At 36.7% G+C, this 19,208-nt stretch overlaps 2 protein-coding genes across 5 annotated transcripts in view; both read right to left on the reverse strand.

Annotated features, from left to right (window-relative positions):
• Positions 1-763: 763 nt before the first annotated feature.
• On the reverse strand, positions 764-14,246 carry LOC132124145 (glutamate decarboxylase 2-like). Its single transcript, XM_059535002.1, has 16 exons — positions 13,583-14,246; positions 13,254-13,316; positions 12,777-12,920; positions 12,155-12,388; positions 11,365-11,455; positions 10,643-10,755; positions 10,189-10,304; positions 9,874-9,953; positions 9,716-9,770; positions 9,477-9,593; positions 7,966-8,030; positions 7,284-7,362; positions 5,122-5,271; positions 4,558-4,665; positions 3,078-3,167; positions 764-1,935 (listed from the first exon to the last, which is right to left on the reverse strand). Exons 1-16 carry the CDS (start codon positions 13,653-13,655, stop codon positions 1,762-1,764), a joined length of 1,752 nt encoding a protein of 583 aa, XP_059390985.1. The 5' UTR covers positions 13,656-14,246; the 3' UTR covers positions 764-1,761.
• Positions 14,247-16,420: 2,174 nt separating this feature from the next.
• Positions 16,421-19,208, reverse strand: part of LOC132124167 (myosin-IIIa-like) — a 74,095-nt gene continuing 71,307 nt past the window's right edge. For all 4 annotated transcript variants that reach the window (XM_059535051.1, XM_059535049.1, XM_059535050.1 and 1 more), the window contains 2 exons: positions 16,840-17,007; positions 16,421-16,617 (listed from right to left, as the gene is read on the reverse strand). In XM_059535051.1, coding sequence (XP_059391034.1) covers positions 16,494-16,617; positions 16,840-17,007 — 292 coding nt within the window. In that variant the 3' untranslated portion in view covers positions 16,421-16,493. The remainder of the gene's footprint in view (positions 16,618-16,839; positions 17,008-19,208) is intronic.

The following is a 19,208-nucleotide window of genomic DNA, read 5'->3' on the forward strand; positions in this document are numbered from 1 at the left end:
TCAAATGGATGTCCAAGCTGGGACAAATTCAGACAACTCTCTGTTTTTAAAACATCAAACTAAGAGCATACATTGGACAGATCATCACATAAGCTAAAGTGCACAGGCTCCTCTTTAGGAGAACTAGACAATACTGACTATTAATACTAAGTCAATACAGTTACAAACACACAAAAATACAAACATACACAGGATGTCAAGTTTATCATTTGGGCACAAATACAACCAGCATTGGTTCATAAATGACTCCACCAAACATTTGTGCAATAATAATCATTTGGAGTTAAAATGCAGTGGCTTCAAGTAGATTTAAAGCCTAGTCTTTCATCTTTGCAGTTACATAAGTCATCATATTCAACACATCTGACACACGCACGCACAAGCAAAATGTATCTACCATTTAAAATTAAATATTTGTTGTATAGAGAAAATAATATTATTTACCACACAAATAGACTCTGCCTTATTTACAATACAGTGATGTATTCACATAGATATGTACTTGGTCAAGAACATCTAAAAAGTTTATTTACATACTATCATAGGGTAGAACCCTAATTATGCTTATGTTTTCTTCTTTTTGGAATCTATATATAACATTAAATCTAGCTCTTTAATACCCTGAAATATCTATAATTTTACATGAATGGGTCAGTAAATGAAGAAATATATTGCTATTATTATGTAGTAACTGTTTTACTACAAAGCCTATATAGGCTAAATTTGTCATTTAAACCCATGTTAAATACAGTAGGTAATATGTAAGTGCTATTGTTTGTTTGCAGGGGACATTGTTGAAAAGAGGAATATTTGATTTATTTAAATTTTTCTTGCTTAAATGTGAACATCTACCTAAACAGTTTCCAAAATCAACTGCCATACAAATGCCGCTCGATTGCACTTTTCCAAATATTAAGTTCCCAGTAAAGAAATAAAGAATATTGCACGTTATTATAGGGAAGGAAATTTCCCTTTTTACAGAGCGTTTTATTCTGCGAACAGGAGTAGTCAAGAATATTTTCATTTTATACTAAGATTATTTTAATTTTGTTCTTATTTATTATTATAATTAAAATTTTGTCAAATTTTAGAACTAGAGTAGCATATAATATGCTAATGTATAGACACGTTTATATAATATTAATGTTCATTATATATGCTGGCAGCCTCTTGTTAATATAATTTTAAAGTGCACCATTATATTTGTGCTTATTGTTGCACATATGTTAATTAGTTCCAACTGCAAACTTCATGTCCACACTCAATATAGCTGGTCAAAACTGTTTTAAAAACTCTTCCTATGGTTCTGTATCTTGTTAAATCGATAAAAGTCACACATTCCCTGTGAATGCAAAAGTTTTAGGTCTGATTAAGTGGTTTTGTCTCTATTAATATAGTCTGTAATCTGACACTTTAAATAACGGTCCAAATAGAAACTTAAATCCTGCACTGAATAGAAGCAAATAACTCCTTATATTCTCCATAAAAAACAAACAAAGTCATGTCAAAGTCACTAAGATAGACAGTAAAAGCAGACGTTAACACTTTTACAGGGCTTTAGAGCATGAGGCTCACAACAATGCTACAATATTAAAGTCTAGATATTTTCAAATTGTCTTTTTTAATTATAATTTTTTTTTCATATCATACTACCTTTATATGACTTTGGAAAAGAGGAATCAAAGTTTTACCGTTACATTCACAACAAATATCCGTTCCTTCCAAGGACACAAGAATAAGAAGTTTTGGCATCTAAAGTTTTTAAAGATCCTGTCCCAGTCGCTCAATCTCTTCAAGGAGGAAGTCAATGTCTGCAAAGGTAGCAGCTGGGTTGGAGATGACCATACGAAAGAAGTTGACCTTGTCTCCCTGCGGTTGATAGCTCACCATGGTCGTTCCATACTCCATCATTTTGGCTTTAATTAAAGGGGCAACCTTTAAGAGAAAATTTTATTAGCTTTGGGTACAATAAAAAAATAAAATAAATTATATATATATGTATATATATATATATATATATATATATATATATACAAACTTTTGGTCTGTACTATATATATAAACACACACACACACACACACACACACACTTTATACTACATCTTTATACTATTGAAAAGCTTGGGTTTGTTAAGATTTTATTAGTTTTTCATAATTTCAAATGTAATTTATTCCTGTGATGGCAATAAAAGAAGTAGTTCCTAAAAAAACTGACAAATAATCCCAAACATTTGATGTGTTTTACTTGTATGTAACAATGATATGTACTTTCTGCATACTTTCAAGGAAACCACTAAAATCTTCATACTTAAAGAGATAGATCACTCAGACTCTGTCATTATTCACTCACCCTCCTGTCATTCCACAGTTGGTTAATATTTTTTTTTTTTTGCCTATATAATGATAGTCAAAAGGGTCTCAAAACAACACCAGAATGTGTTTTGCTTTCATTGTATAGACAAAATAACAAACATACATTTTTGAAAATATCTTATTTTGGGTTCCAAAAAAGAAAGAGAATCAAGTTTGGAACAACATAAGCATGAGTAAATTTTTTAATTGTGAAATATTTTAATAATGCAAAGCACATGATAAATTTGCATTTATTTGGATTGTACATTTAATAATAAAAGTTATATTAATAGAATAGTTTAATATTGTATAAAGACTCAAAGTATCTTCATAACAAAGCAGAGTCTGTACATTAATAAGTTCCAGCTAAATTCATTGCAGCACTTTAGTCCTTTAGACTAAAGCCTAATCAGAATGTCAACCAGTAATATCACTCCAGTTCTTCCTTATAAGCATACTTCCTGGTGTTCTGTCCTTGACTTAGCTTGAGCAGAACAAGCTTGATTAGATCAGTAGCTTTGTACAGTATGTGGGACTGTAATCTGAATAAACACACAACTGCTCATTTCCACATAATTACACTCACCTCCTCATAAAACCTTGGCAGGTGCCCTGCTATTATCAACAGCAGCACTTATAATCGTTTCCATCTCTATGAAACAAGCCATCCTTCTGAAATGGCAAAGCTCAGTTCATATCAACTGATCGAATCCAATTTTTCTCACCTTGTGCAGACGCTTAATTTTCTCCACTTTGTCCTCCAAGTAGCGTACACCCGGTGGAAGGTACCAGAAACACACATTGGTATGCTGAGGCTGCAAGGACATAAGAACACCAGATAGCATCAGCTTAAATTCACACAATACACACACCTATCACTCGATTTAACATACAACACACACTTGCATAAATAGAGCACTCTGGGGAGTCCATTAAAGATCCGTGAAAGAACATGTGATTTCGGGCTGTCTGGGGCCATAATGGGAATTTTTGTTGCCATCAGGTTGGAAGCAGCCATGTAATCTGTTCAATCAAAAGGCTTTGCTGTGAGGACTTTTAGCGGTTGAGCAGGTAGCTCATAGACAGACACTACAGTCCATTAGAGGCCCTCATCCTCATTGTGAGGCTCTAGGGGATACAGTAGAGAAGAATGCCTCTATGCACCAGTGAAAAGGACTCATTTGCAATTCAGATGGTGGGACACGGAGACAAAACACAGATTGAGTCATACCTCAGCTTGCTGAAACCAAAAAGAGCTGGATAAACATGAAATTGAAAGCTGAACTGTTTTGTTAAATGCTATTCGATCATACTGCAACACTGCAACCCTCCTCGCCCTGCACTGCCCTGAGTTCAGCAAGGAGCCTCCAGCCAAATCATTTTGTTGTTCCAGGCACAATTTACATTGAAATGAGTCCTGAACGACTGCTCAGTCATTTTAAGGGTGAAACATCTCATGATAGATGAATTAGTGCACACAATCAGTTCTGCATTTGACAAAATTATTAGAAATACAGGACCTGCATTTAAAATCAGAGAGGATCTTTGTTTAATATAATAATTTATGAATAAATGGAATAAATGAAATGAACTGCTTTAATTTGAATAGCTTTTTATCATTCAGCATACATTTAAATAATTCTTAAATAAACCACATTCAATTTTACGTATTAAAAATAATAATAATAATAATTCCAGAACATTCCAGAATAAGATTTGATTGATTTATTGTTTGATTTTCATTTTTAGTTCAACCCATTCACTTTTGACCATCAACATGAAGTCTAATCAACATTGCAGCATATTTAAACAAGAGCCCACTTTAATATATGCCATATAGGGGTGGGTTATATTATATTGTGATAATATCGCAGTACCTCACTGTAAAAAAACAAAACAAAAGAGAAAATGTCAGAATTTCTGTCTGTCCATTATTATGGCTATATTGTGACATTATTATTGGCATTATTGTGGGTAATATGCTGATGGTACTCAGACTATAACACTAGGTACATTTATGTGCCCTCTGAGATAACATGTTCTGTTCACTCAAACTAAACAACAGCAGAAAAGGCCTGTTTACTCCTTTAAACATTCGCCCAATTTCCTTTACTTTCTAATTTCTCAGTCTCTACCACATAAAAAGTACTGATGACAAGATGCAGCAGAATGCCAAAATAATTAAATATATCTAATAAGACTTACTTTTCCATCAAACACCATCTTGTATCCTTCCCTGTCCTTGATCTTGTTGTAGAGATACTCTGAAAGCTCCAGACATTTGTCAATCTGAGCCTCAAAACCAATAGTGCCCTTTAGAAGAGAAGAAAAAGGATGACCATTCTGATAACACAATAAACCTAAATAAACCTCACTATGCAATCAAACAATATGGATGAGCTACTGTCCCAAATGCCTTATAGCAGTTGTTTAAGGCAGGCTAGCAGCCCAGTAAATGTGCTGATAATAAATGTTCACTTTTTATGAGAATAGAATATTGGTTTACTACTTTAATTCAGTAAATGGCATCCAGTTATCTTGGTTATTTTATTCCTGTGTACAGTGCACATGCTGAAGCAGCAATAATACAAATAATAGTCATATTAGCATACTACTTAATACAGCAGTACAATATCATATTACACAAAATTAAAATTGCTAAATAACTTAAAACTCTGAATACTACTAGAAACTTTATAATAATTACTAATAACTTGCCCATGTTATATTTTGCAGCTGTAAAACACAAAACATAAACCTCTACAATACCTTAGCTCGCCACATTAGCCATAGTTTGAAGATGTCCACATGGCGGCCGCACTGCAGGGCCTTGTCCCCTGTGTCATAGGACAGATCATAGTGCTTGTCCTGCTGGAACAGATAACAGGCCTGCATCTGATTGCAGCCCTGCATCAGACCCTGGAACACATAACATGAAAAGGGCAGAAAATTACAAATAATTAAATGGCTTAACCATAGTCAGTTAAAAGTCATTAAAAAAGTTGTTTAGGAAAGTGACTTTAAGTCCCCCAGCAGCATTTGCTGGCAGATGTCACGTGTTCACACTTTTTAAAGTTTGACTTAGTGGTTTAATACTGGCTACTGTAATAATCTGGGCCCGGTTCCCCAAAACGTTCTTATCGCTAAGTAGTTCTTAACCTATTCCTTAACCTCTCTCTTAACGTTATGGCACGATTCCCGACACGTTCGTACGCTAAGTATATCTTTTGTAAGTCACAATTTCGTAAGGTTGGTCTGGACCATTCGTAAGCTCTCTCTTAGCATTGTTTGAGCTCAAGACGCTAGTCTCCGCCACTGTGAAGCAGTGTTTAGAAATCAGCGCAGCGCAGTACGAGTCAAACTATGGTATGTTGACAATATTGTGGCTCAACAATGATTTTATGTTATGGACATTTTAAGACTCATAATAAATTATGTTCGCAATGGATACAGGCCTATTTATGAAGTTGACTTTATGTGGTATCAGAACTAATATGGTGGTAATTAGCCTAGGCTTTTTCATAATGTAATTAAAGCGAATTGGCAATCACTTTTGATATTTAAAATTAAAACAAAAATTGGCTCTAAATGGCTAAGATTTATAAATGGGTAAGCATGGTGGTGTCCAGTTCCAACGTGTCCTTGTATTGAATCAAAGACGGAGCCGGACGCGGAGCTGTTTAGTCCATGTCAATTTTTTTATTCGGCAAAACTTAAGCCCTTTTGACATTTTGCCTGATGTGGCTATATTAAAAAAAAAAATGCCTCAAAGACAGCTCATTATGGAGCTGCTGGACCTTCTCAGACCTGCGCTTGCCAGCTTAACACGGCAAAATTTTGCTTTAAGCCCTGAAGTCCAGCTGCTAAATTATGTTAATTTATTTTATTTTTTATTTTTTTGCTACAGAGAGCTTCATCGAGGTCGTGGGAGAGGGCTATGGCCTAATCAAGACCTAGGTGTGGAGGTGCGTCCACACTGTCACCAACGCCCTTGTGCACCATGCCGGGGACATCCTGGTGGATGGCACACACTTTCATCCCTATCGCCAATTCATCAGTGATTGATCAGGCGTACATATCGCGAAAGGGATACGCAGCCATAAACGTGCAGGTTATAGTGGACCATAGGAGTGTGATCTTCGACTTGGTGGCAAGGTCCAGCAAAACTTCAAGTTCCTCTGACGAGAAGCTTGGTGCCCTTTTTTACATTGCTTCCCCAGCATATTCTGTATATAACTCTCTCTCTCTGTTCATTGTAGATAGGTTGCTTTTTATTGAAAACAATTACCAATGGCAATTAATACCGCATTAAATAGAAGTAACTGCAGCTGCTTGCCAATCAATTCTGATTGTAAAGTACCTTACCATTAATATAAAAGTGTATTATATAATTTTTAGAAGTCGTTAAACCCATGACAAGAAGCGGTACAAGTGGCACAACGGGATAAGGAGGGTGGATGATAAGTGAGGGATACCCGGTTCGTCTAACCTTCACAACATATCGTGTGAACATATTACTGACCATTTGATAATTTAATTTATAGTCTATATTCTACTGATAACTTAAACTATGTTAAAATAAATGTTACTGTAATAATTTGAGGAATGTTTCATTTGTATAGAACGTGTTGTCTTTCTTAACGCTGTATTGCACCGTCGCGTGAAGTGGAAAATCGATTACTGAGCAATCGATGCCAACTAATTCAGCACCCTCACTTTGGACAGCGCTCTTGTAACGTCGGACGTAAGAGGCAGCATGCTAAGAAGCTTCCTAAGGGACACTTCGGGGAACACACTTAGGAACATAAACAACTTTGGTAAGATATATCTTTCGAGGTCTTCTTAGCGCGCTAAGAGTGACCGTTCTCGGGGAACCGGTCCCTGATTTGTTAATATGTTTTGGTTTTGATGAAGAAAGCAGACAGTCTCACCTCCTCTCGAACCAGTAGAGCTGAGCACTGCAAGGGTACAGCCATCATTTTATGAGGGTTCCAGGTCATAGAATTAGCCCTAAAATTGTCATGTTCGGTTTAGACAGGAAATAATTAAAATACCAAGACATTGTCCTTGAAATAAATGAATAGCTATATTATCACTTATCTTGATTCTGCTAAGATTTCTTCCTGAGACACTGTGCTGTGCAGTGAAACAAGTCAAAAGAAACCCACAGGTGGACTAATATTTCAGCCATGACTACTCTCTGAATAAATTTCACAAGCATTTATTGATAAGAATTGAGGTGAATATTAATTGTGTTTGGTCTTGACTGACTAGATATGCTACAGTGCTGAGCAAGTACAAATGCTTGCTCTGTTAAACCTGCTTAGACATAAAGATATCAGGAAATAGTCTGCGGCAAACTGTAAAGGAAAAAAAACAAACATAGCAGCTCTAGACAGGTGGTGCTGGGGAGGAGGAGGGCTAAAAAGGAGAATTCCTAGAGACCGTGTACGGCTAGTTAAATTAGAATACTAAAGAGTTATGTAGATGAAGAAGTGCAGCTGATAGGCTGCTGCAACAGTCCAGAGAGAACCAATCAGTGCATGTGTTTCATATGTGATAGTGTTTCATGACTGAGCCATTTAATCCATAGAAACTGCAGAATGTACTGACCTCTCGACTCCATTCAGCTTCCACCGATGTTTCCGGGACATTAGCAAACTTCCGCCCCATGCTCCCTGTATAAACACAGAGACATTATTCATTTTTTTATTAAACAGAAACATGTAGGTATTTCTCATGGTAAAAAAGGTTTAATAGATACTAGATACAGATATATGAGATCTGACCCAAAGTATAATACTGATCTCAATTATATTTTCAAAAGTAGATATTATAGTACATTCGTTTGCAGTACATTCAGCTATATATATATGTGTGTGTGTGTACATTATATTCTCAGCCCATTTGAGACCGTACAGCTGCAGCCTTTAGGTCAGATTAATGATGCTGAGTGGAGTCAAAAGTAATGCATGTGTTTGAGCTTCAACATGCCGCCATAATATGTCTGTGGCGACAGCATCACCAGGGAAAAATGAATAATAATTAGGAATAGGATATCGCTATTAATCTTGTCAGCCCCATGGGAATGAATACACACATGTACAGACTCACACAGACTAATTGAATGTAATTCCTCTAATAGGAAATATTAAGAGCTAGCTACACATCTAAAGGAGGCCATTTAATACATGCTTGCTAAATTCACCTGCCATGCCACCTTTCAGACACGGCTGGTTCAACATTACCAAATTATTTTTAAATTTTCCTGAAGATTATTTTTGTGCAAAATATGCTGCAACCAAAAATTCTGGGTGGTGGTAGAGGATTGCAAAGTGTTTCCTTGCTAACTGAGGTGTTCTGGGTATTTTCCAGTGAATTGCTAGGTGGTTTCTAGGGTGTTCTTGTTGGTTGTTAGGGCACTGCAATATGGTTGCTATGGTGTTCTGAGTGCTATTACATTACTAACCAGCTGCTAGGGTGCTGTTGTTCTGGGTGGTTACTATGACATATCTATGCAGTTTCTAGGCTGTTCAGATTGGTTGTTAGGAAGCTGATTTTTAGGATTCAATTTACTTTTTCAACTTAGTCTTATTTAGAGTGTAATGTTACGATTTGAGCATAAAAAAGATCTGCAATGCTCAAAGTCCATTCTAAAAGAAGATATTTTCTTTAACAGATAACACTTTTCAAGAATTAAAAGAAATGGCTTGCTCAGACTACAGCGTGTTCTTGTGAAGTCGTAATGTTACTCATTTAAATAATTCCCGCTAATAGAATACACAAAAAGGGGGACGAGGTCTGGTTGAGCTGCATAAGAGTCCATAGACTGTTTAAAAAACAGTGAATGGTCCTGTTAAATTCATGCTTGCAAAGGTTCAAGAGTGAAAACCTGTTCTAGTACACACCAAAAACCAAATCAAGACTTTGTAAAAGGGCATAATAGAACCCCTTTAAGAGAACTAAAGGAGTTCAGTTGAGAAGGTCCTCAGTTCTGTCCCAAAAGAACAATAATTTGGCTGTGCCAAAACTGAGATCACTCTTGGATCCCTGTCCACTGTCTGTATTTCACAGGTGAAGCATTCAGGAAGTTCATGTAAGTTCAGGGAAGCAGATCTACTCACATCCACATGCATCCAGATATCATGCTTCTTACAGATGTCCGCTATAGACATCAGGGGATCAAAGGCACCATAAACCGTGGTGCCAGCTGTGGCGCTGACAAAGAACGGCACGAATCCCTGTGAGAAAGAAATCAGTGCATTATTCAAGGGTCCATTTTGCCAAAGAACCACAAAGATTATTTAAACAAACCCAAAAGAGACACATGAGGTGGTCATGGAGACACGGTCACTTAAATTACCTTCTGCTTGGCTTCAATAACTCTCCTCTCAAGATCGGAAGGAATCATTTTACCCCTAGAAGAAATGAGAGAAGTAAAGAAGTCATATGGTTTAGCGATTATGATGTTAAGACTTGCATTTCTCAATTGTGCATCAAGTAGAGGTAATTCAGATTAACCTTTCATCAGCTTTAATACAGATGACACTTTCTGTACCAATTCCAAGTGCGGCTGCTCCTTTCTTGATTGAGAAATGGCTCTGAAAGGCATAATCAATCATCAATGCACTAAACTGCACATAAACATAAATCTCTGTCACTATATATATATATATATATATATATATATATATATATATATATATATATATATATATATATATATATATACACACACACACACACACACACACACACACACACACACACACACCCATGCAATTGTGCTGTCTTTAAAGAAAAATAAAATATGATAAGAGAATAAGACGGACATACATGTTCAGATGTGAAGGCCACCAGTCTTGGTGCGGATGACATTCCTTTATCCTTGACCTCAGGGAACATTTTATAGCGAGCCAGCAGCATGGCATACATGTTTGAAATGGCGCCACCTAGAGGACAATAAACTAAACTTCTCATTCCATCACAGGTAAAGCTTGACCTCTGTTCAGTTTTTACTCAGGCCCTGATTTACTTTGGTGTAACTGCCCACACTATATATATATATATATAATTTTTTTTTTTTTACTGGTGTGGCTGGAATCATATTCACTGTTGGATAATAATTTTACAACCCAAGAACACAAATAACAGATATTGCCTTTTTTTAAGATCATCAAAGATTAATGGAGACATTTTCTTCTAATAACTTCACACCTTTAGTCAATTCCTGTGCTTGCACTCACAGAGCGCATATTAAGGCAGGTCACGCAGATTGACAGCTGCTTACCCGGGGAGAATATTCCATCACCATGGCCATCTTGCCAGCCAATGATCTCCCTCATCTTCTTCAGCGTGACATATTCCAGCAGCACAAAGACTGGAGCCACCTCATAGGTAAACCTTTTTGCACAGAGATCACGTGACTCAGTTACACAAGCCAGAAAAAATGTCACGATAAGCAAACATTACAATAACCTGTTTCGCCTCTGATGTTTGAGGGGATTCTGCAACAGTCTGCAGGTTATACAGCAGGGTGTGACTGTCAGCTTAAGACAACGGTGGAAATTTAATTATTTCTGGCGTGAATTAAAAAAAATAATAATAAAAAAAAAAAAAAAATATATATATATATATATATATATATATATATAGATAGATACTTTTTCCCCCCATAAAATTACATACTGTATATAACATTTGATTTCTAATATAACCAATTTAACAAAACTGTTACATTGTTATTACAATGTTATCACATTGTTTTTTTAAGCATCTGTTAAATCTAACCTTTAATTCCTTAGATTAAATCTAATCTCATTTTCTTTCTATGAATGGCACAAGATGAGAGAGTGGAGTTTATATTTGCTGGTCTTAATTCATTAGCCTTTCATTTTATTCCTTTCAACTGATATCTGTGAGGTTAAGCAAGCCACCACAAAGACCAAGCCAAAATAATGCGTATGGAAACGGGAATGCTCTTTGTATTTTAATGGATGGAGACACACTCACATATTGGTGTTGGCTGTGGAGGTTAGCCAATCTGCAGCCAACCCAACCATGTCCAACCCAGTGGAGAGCTGATTGAAATATCTGGGGTGTGCTGAAGGTATAGATAACATAGTGAAAAAATGCAAAATTAATACATTTTACATGGAAGAATATTCATGCCCCGCTAATCTATAATCTATTTATGGCTCACTTGCGGCTTGATGTGAACCACTTCAGAAGGAGCTCAAATGAATCTCTGACCGGCGCAGACAGCAAGGAAATCAATCAGTCTTTCTGATCATTCATAGTTATTCCCAAAAAGAAAATCACTTTTTAAAATAATGCCCCCAGTCATAATGTCATCAGAGACAAATAAAATTGTCCTTAGACGCATACATTTAATATCACGTCATGTTCTGGTCTGATTCGTTTCGCCTTCAGGCGCAGACATATATATAAATAAAGCCTATATATTTTGCGAGACAATAGAGAAGCAGAATTTATGTAATGTATGTTCGCTTTTACCTATAGATATGTAATGAAGATGAATAATGCAATACACAATAACATATATCCTAGTATTAAAACTATTGTACGCTGGGGGGATATGGTAGGCTAACATCTGTATTAATTGATATAGTTAAAAATATATCTTAACATCTCTGATATAACATAAATACATTGATTTATACCAGCAAAACGCATTTTATTGGTTTGATACAATATAAACTATTTTAAGGTAACATTCGCAGGATGCCACTTTTTACGGTGTATATTGCTTACAAATCACAGATGAATTTTTTTTTTTTACCAGTTTTTATTGCGTATTTTAGCGTGGCTCGACAGCTGATCAGAATATCATCTAGAGTCTCGGGTTCGTCCGAAAGCTCCCAATTATTCCTTTGGAGCAATTCGTTTGGATAGTGAAAATCGATCACTTTCGTCGACCTGTCAAAAGATTCCACTATATAAGCCAGCATTATATCCACAACCTCCTGCAGAAAATTCATAGTCTTCGCGTCCCCATTCAGTGCAGGTAAAAGATCTGTAAACAACAACGCAGTTGTATTAGAATAACTGAATCAAGTGTAAAACAGCTTCATTTAACCTTGAAAAAGAAACGAAGGACAACATTTCCGAGATGCATCGTTAGTTTACATTTTTACACTATAACAATTTTATCCACTACAATGCACAGGCAGGGTCTATTTTTTTTTTTCAGTATACAGACGACGTGCACAATCAATAAATATGTAAAAATATTGGCTTATATATTACAACGCTTTTTAACGAATAATAAAGTCTGAATAAACATACTACAAAACAAAAATAACTAGAAATACAATAATAAATAAGTCGAATAATATAACCAACCATGAAACCAAAATCTGGCCCGTTTTTTTCAGTTGTGATAGCGACGTGATATAGTTTACCTGTTGAATAGAGATCAGAGAAACACACGGTGTCTTTGGAGCAGTTACAGGGTTTATTACAGCCGCAGCTCTCGGCTGTAGACCCATCCTCTGCTTTAACTGGAGCTTGAGCTGTTTTCTCAGCCTCCCCGACATTTAACAGAGCTACAGAAGAAACGATTACTCTATTAATTAAAAAATGTCACACACTTTTCTTTTCTTTTCTTTCTTTCTTTCTTTTCTTTTTTTTTTTTTTAACTGCACCTAATTTGTTTCGGGCCTTTCAGAGTCTAGATTTTTTTAAAATAAAGAAATAAATAAAAAATAAGAAACAAAACAAAACAAAACAAAAACCAAGCTTTAAATGTTCACTGTAGAACCATGAAAACATTAAATGTTCTAATCTCGCGCTGTTTACAACCATATCACCTTTTGGGAAGGTAGGTAAGAGACGAATAAAGATTTTACATTTAGACCACATGTTAAAAATAAACCTACCACATAATTTGGAGCTGATGCCTCCGGAGAATTTCTGGGCCGCCGCCTGACACCATGCTCTGGCTGAAACGATCAAGCGCGTGTGATTTGAACACCATATCCATCGTAAAACTTCCATTAAGAACACCAGTAATCCATGGCGTGGAACTGGCCTTAAAATACCGAGCTAAATTCTGTTGTTCATTATCATACGGCAAAGCTGACATTTTAAGGTTTTAAATTAACATTGACAAAACAATGTCGCATTTCTTTGTCTCACAGCCACTAATACATGAAACACAATCTTGCTGCACATTTTCAAGCTTCTTTTTGAACGTCATGTCACTTACGAGTGTTCGGGCTTTGACTGCCGTTTCCAGACGCGTTTTCAGCACCCATAAACCAAAACCCGTGAGATGCCATCGCGTACAGAGTGGATCAGAGCAGCGACAGAGAAACCCGAGCAGCAGCCATCCAGACGTGTGTCACGGGGGAACGGGAGCTGTCCGCAGCCGTGGTGCTGAATCCTGTCCAACGCGCCGGAAATCCAGTTGCGTGCGCGATGTATTAACACTCACACCTGTCCAAATGCGTCGAATAATGTGCTTTAATAGCTAAGTAGCTCTTAAAAGATATCCAAATCCCTCAGACGGAGAACAGCCGAAACAGAGCCTCTATATTCAGGTGGTGTGCCGTGCGCAATGATTTGGAGCAGCCAGAGTCCGTCACTGAACGCTTGAAGAAACGCTGGTACTGATGGAGATACAGGCATCCAATGGTTCTCATTCTCTTTCACATACCTCAGGTGCAAATGCAAGTTGAAGGTACACAAAACACTTGCAATACCTTGCGCGGGCTCTCCAACATGCAAATTTGCAACTTTAGTGGTATTACAAGCTTCTTATTGCATAAAGATAATCCGCTTCACGTCACCAGTGAAATTCCGAGGCGATTTAGGTCATGACGAACTATTTTGCGTAGCAAATCTTGACCACACACACTAGTCTATGCCCCTCCTGGCGCACCACCCGCATCTGTGCTGAAAGCAAAAGTGTGTGTGTGGTTTTTTTTTTTATTTTTTTTACTCCAGACAGACTTCATCAGAAGCAGGAGGAGCAGCCGGGCTGCTCAATGGACCATGACATTCAGATCTGCGGTCCACATGCCATGACCGTTTTTTATAATCAAACCATTTATAATTAAAAAGGAAACTGGTGATCCAGTTCAGACCTGAACAGGAAAACCTATGATTAATAAAAAAAAAAACAGTGAATGTATTTATTCTCAATACCATTCTCAATTGTGTGTGGCTATGGCTCAAGTCGTCTATCTCGCATGCATATAATAAAATGAAAGCCTAAATAAAGAATAAATAAATTAATAAAAATAATAATAGTTCAGTCAGGCCACGGATGCATATGCTGCGACCAGCTGATGCGGTCAGCTGTCAAATAGCTCCAATCACTACCATTCTCCAATTAGACACGGGACATATATACATGGCCCTACTGCTCCGTAAGTATGCTCAAATGTTTTGCAACCCTCCCTCACTCCCTATTTTAAGCATGAGCATATTACTGTGCACCTTCTGGTTGTCGTCTCTTTGTTTCAGATCACTAAGGCTTTCAAGTCCGGGTTGGCATGGACCTCACTGCTGAGAAACACTCATCCTCATAACCAGGCTACAGGATAGAGGTCCCACTGCCACATCTACATGATTACCACTGTTTGCTTTTAAAGACATTTATTAAGTGTCTTAATTGTCATGTATTTTCAAGCTGATGGTTCCAGGGGTTAATGTTTAAGCTCTTGTATGTTCAATTAATTTGGGAGCAGGAACCCCCATAAGGAACCATACCGCCAAAGATAAATTGTTTTTAATAAACTGAAGTAACTTGCCAAAGTGGTTCTGTCTGAAATTATATTATAGGATGTAGAAAATAACAGGTAATAATAATAAAAATAGAAAGTAATAGTTTTTTCCCACTCATGTTAGATTGGTGTGGAGCAAATGAGACAAATCACAAAGAGCAGGTCAAGAAAGTTGCATCTAAAAAATAAAATATAATACGTTGCTCAATGGCAATCCATTTGGACACTAGTCTATAAAATCAGCATCACACTAAAATAGACACAAACATAAATTGATTCAGTCGATCAGTTATAAAATTAAATTCAGAATTTATGTTAGGAAGCTGCTTTTAATATAATAATCTACATCCCTAAACCATATTTTCATTTCATCATTGTTACCTAAACATGAACATTTTATCCAGAACATTTTAATATCATATAATGTATTTTACATCAAAAAGGGCATATAAATGGAATGAGCTGAGAAGGGCTTAAGAAAATGAAACTGGTCTAGTAATTATCACATTTTATTGTAACTTTAATCTGAACTGGGTTTAACATCATCATTATGTACAATTTAAGAATTTTATCATTTAATTAGACTAATTACATAATTAAATAGTTAGAAAAACATATTTACATATGTGACATTTCAAGAATACACATCTATACATATACATATTAAATAAAAAGTATATATTAAGATACAATTTAGATGTGCAGATACAAGTGTAGATACAAGTGGGAAATTATTATAATGCATCTGTTATTGTTTTATGCAGAAATGATGCAGCGAGTCTGACTCAATAAAGAATCCAGAACAGACATTAATTCCAATATAACCCAAGTGGTCCAAATGCATGTCTTTTAAAAAACATCTTTATTCACAGAAAGATCAACATTCAGAAAACATCAACTGCTAAACCAGAGTTAAAAATCAAGCAAGGACAGCACACAAGTCCTGTCACTATCAGCTCTTCGGCGCTATCGGTTATTTATGTAACTACTTTAACTAAAGTCAGCGCTTTCTGAAATAATGCTGAGGTTCTTTGGGAAACCAAATCAAAATGAACTGAAAACATGATGTATTACTTAAAGAAATAGGACATCCCTCCAGTGAGCTGTACTGGATCACGGAGTTGAACCAGATCAGTCTGATTTGTGAACAATCTTCCCAACTGATTCAGATCTGACTCAAACGAATGATTCTTTGAGGAATCAAACATTACTTTGTGCTCTTTTTGAAGACTGAAAGCCTTAGATTATAGTATTTCAATGGAAAAGAGTGGGTGGTACATGAACTCCTTTCATGTGGGTTTGAAATTACATAATGGCGAGAAAATTATGCCAGAAAATACATTTTTGGGTGAACCCGAGCTTTAAGTAAAATGTTTTTCGCTGACCTCATCAGTCACTGACAGGCTGTGTTATAAGCCTTCGTCTCTGGGAGGTCTTCCTCAGTATCTTTCTGTAGTCATAAGGGTTGTCCTCACTTTGACTCTCTGTAGAGGGCATTCTAGAGAACGAGTGCCTGTGGACAGAAAGGGGCAGATAAAGCATGACTTCACAAGGAAATGAAGACACAAGTGAGAAAGGGAAAGAAAGCGCAGAGGTTTTTACATTTTGATATCTGCATCTTCTGCTCAAACACATTTATCATGTCTACTATGCTGTGTACTGCACTGAGGTCAATGGTTTGAAGATGCTATTTGTTAAACTCACAGAATGATGCAAATGTGTAATGTTCTTTCACCTCTTCTCAGTCGGGTCCTTAGGGAGATCAGATTTAGGGACATCAGACAGTGGTCTCTCGGAAGAGGATCTGCGTTTGCTCGAGCGCCGTCTGTCACTGAAAAGGCTTGTGGACTTAGTGCTGGACAAGCCCTGGTAGTACTGGTCATCATTGTCCAGCCTTTTGGGGCTGGTGGGTACAGAGAAAAAGATGATTTTCTAACTTTAAGCTTCTTGTGAGGAACCATATACACACACACACACACACACACGCACGCAAGCACGCGCACACACACACACACACACACACACACACACACACACACACACACACACACACCTTTTACTTCAACCAAAGTTTATTGCTCTTGAACATAAATAAAATCTATTTGCTCATAGCAGGCTTCTATTAATGCGTGGCCATTATGCCGTATTGACTGTATTTCATGGCTGTTCTGCAGTATGTAAGAGCTGGCCTTCAGACAGGCTCTGATTCATGACCGGTATTTCGGCAGTGTCAAATGGAAATGTTCTTTCAGACTTTGGACTTTACTGACTGTCTCAGGGCTTATCAGAAACATTATGTAATGAAAACAGCCATCTATGAAACCAGTGAAGATAAGAGCCAAGGCCTGCCAGCCAGAACGCTGATGCAATTATATCAGTCAGCCCCACTGGCCTAGTGATGCACTTCCAAACAAACAGTTACATAAATAAATAAGTAAATAAATAAATAAATAAATAAATAGTATTAATGCCAAAATTAAACAATCCTTATTTTCTCAAAGCAGAATACAATTTATTTTTACTTTATTTAGATTTTGAGGTAAAATGTGACTTGGGTATTGTTCTGAGGTGACTCATTCATGTGGCAGCTTCACAGTCCTGGGAAAACAGTGTTTTGCTAGATCTGTTTGCTCTATCTCTCTAGTTCGGCACATTTGTATTGCAGTACACCTTCATCAACTGTATGTGCTCAGCTTGCCCCTTTTTTTCTCTCAAGATACCTTATTGGTCCCCCATCTTTCTCTGCGTTCTCTCTTTCAACAGCCAATCTCTTCCTCTATTTCTCTCAGACAGAACATCTGCTATCAGACAGCTATATTTTTATGGGCTATATTAGGAAAAGTGTTCCTGTAGCTCAAGTGGTAATGCATTGTGTTAGCAATCACAAGTTTGTGGGTTTGATTTCCAGGGAACACATGTTAGGTAAAATATTTTTGCCTGAATGCACTGTAAATTGCTTTGGATAAAAGCATCTGCTAAATGCCTAAATTTAAATTAAATTAAATTTAAATTAGGAAAAGCATTCTATAATACCACCTGCATTATTTCACAAGTTTTAGTATTGTGCAAGTATGCAAATGTTCATACGCAATAAAGACATGTTACATTTCTACTTTGTGCACAACATCGCACTATGCATAGTTTGATAAGACCTGTGTTTGATTAGACTGATCATCTCTCTTCTACCTCTTCATTAGATCAGACCCCACAAAATAAAGACAATGGATTACTGGGTTATACAAAAATAAATTTAAAAGTACAAAATTAAAATGTGAAATGTACACTATCGTACAACATTTTGGGGTCAGATATTTTATTATTTAATTTTTTAAGAAATTAAAACATATTTAGCAAGGATGCATTAATCTGATCAAAAATAAGAGTGAATACTTTTACACTGTTACACTGCCTCCCTTTGCTCACATACTGCATTTTAATTCAGCCATTTAATTTAATTCTCAATAAAACTGTTTTTATTGCTAAATTTTTATGTTTCTGTTGTCAGACAACGGAATGAATATTATAATGACTGAAACACAGTCCATTAACCAGCTCTCAAACATTATCTGCACTAATGAAATCAAATACACATACGATAAAGTCAGTGGTTGTGCTGTGACTGCTATACTTGCTTGTAAAATAGAGTTAGAAGCAACAGAATATCTTTCTTTTTTTTTTTTTTTTACTGAAAGTGCTGTTCCTCTCTGCGCTCGCTGTACACAGCAGATGCAGAGAGAGAGGCTCGCGCTGGGAAAGAGAGACCGCGCGCTCATGCGGCAGCACCAGAGAGTCTCAGAGACTAAATAATGATTGTCCAAAAAGTCGCTAGATTTGTCGCTAGTCGCTTTTTTGGAAAAAAGTCGCTAAATCTAGCGACAAAGTCGCTAAGTTGGCAACTCTACTGCCCAGTGGACCAGCTTCAACCGTCTCGCAAGTGTTGATTGGCTATTACTCGTGAGGTGTAAGCAAATCAGATAGCGCCATGGGCGGGACATTGAGCAAGTCTGCAGAGTGGTGAATACAGTAGTGATGGGAAGTTCGGATCATTTTACCGACTCGGACTTTTGAGTCTCGTTCAGCAAAATGAACGAATCTTTTTTCGAG

The sequence above is a fragment of the Carassius carassius genome, chromosome 42 (assembly GCF_963082965.1).
Source record: "Carassius carassius chromosome 42, fCarCar2.1, whole genome shotgun sequence".
In the NCBI taxonomy this organism is placed as follows: Eukaryota; Metazoa; Chordata; class Actinopteri; order Cypriniformes; family Cyprinidae; genus Carassius; species Carassius carassius.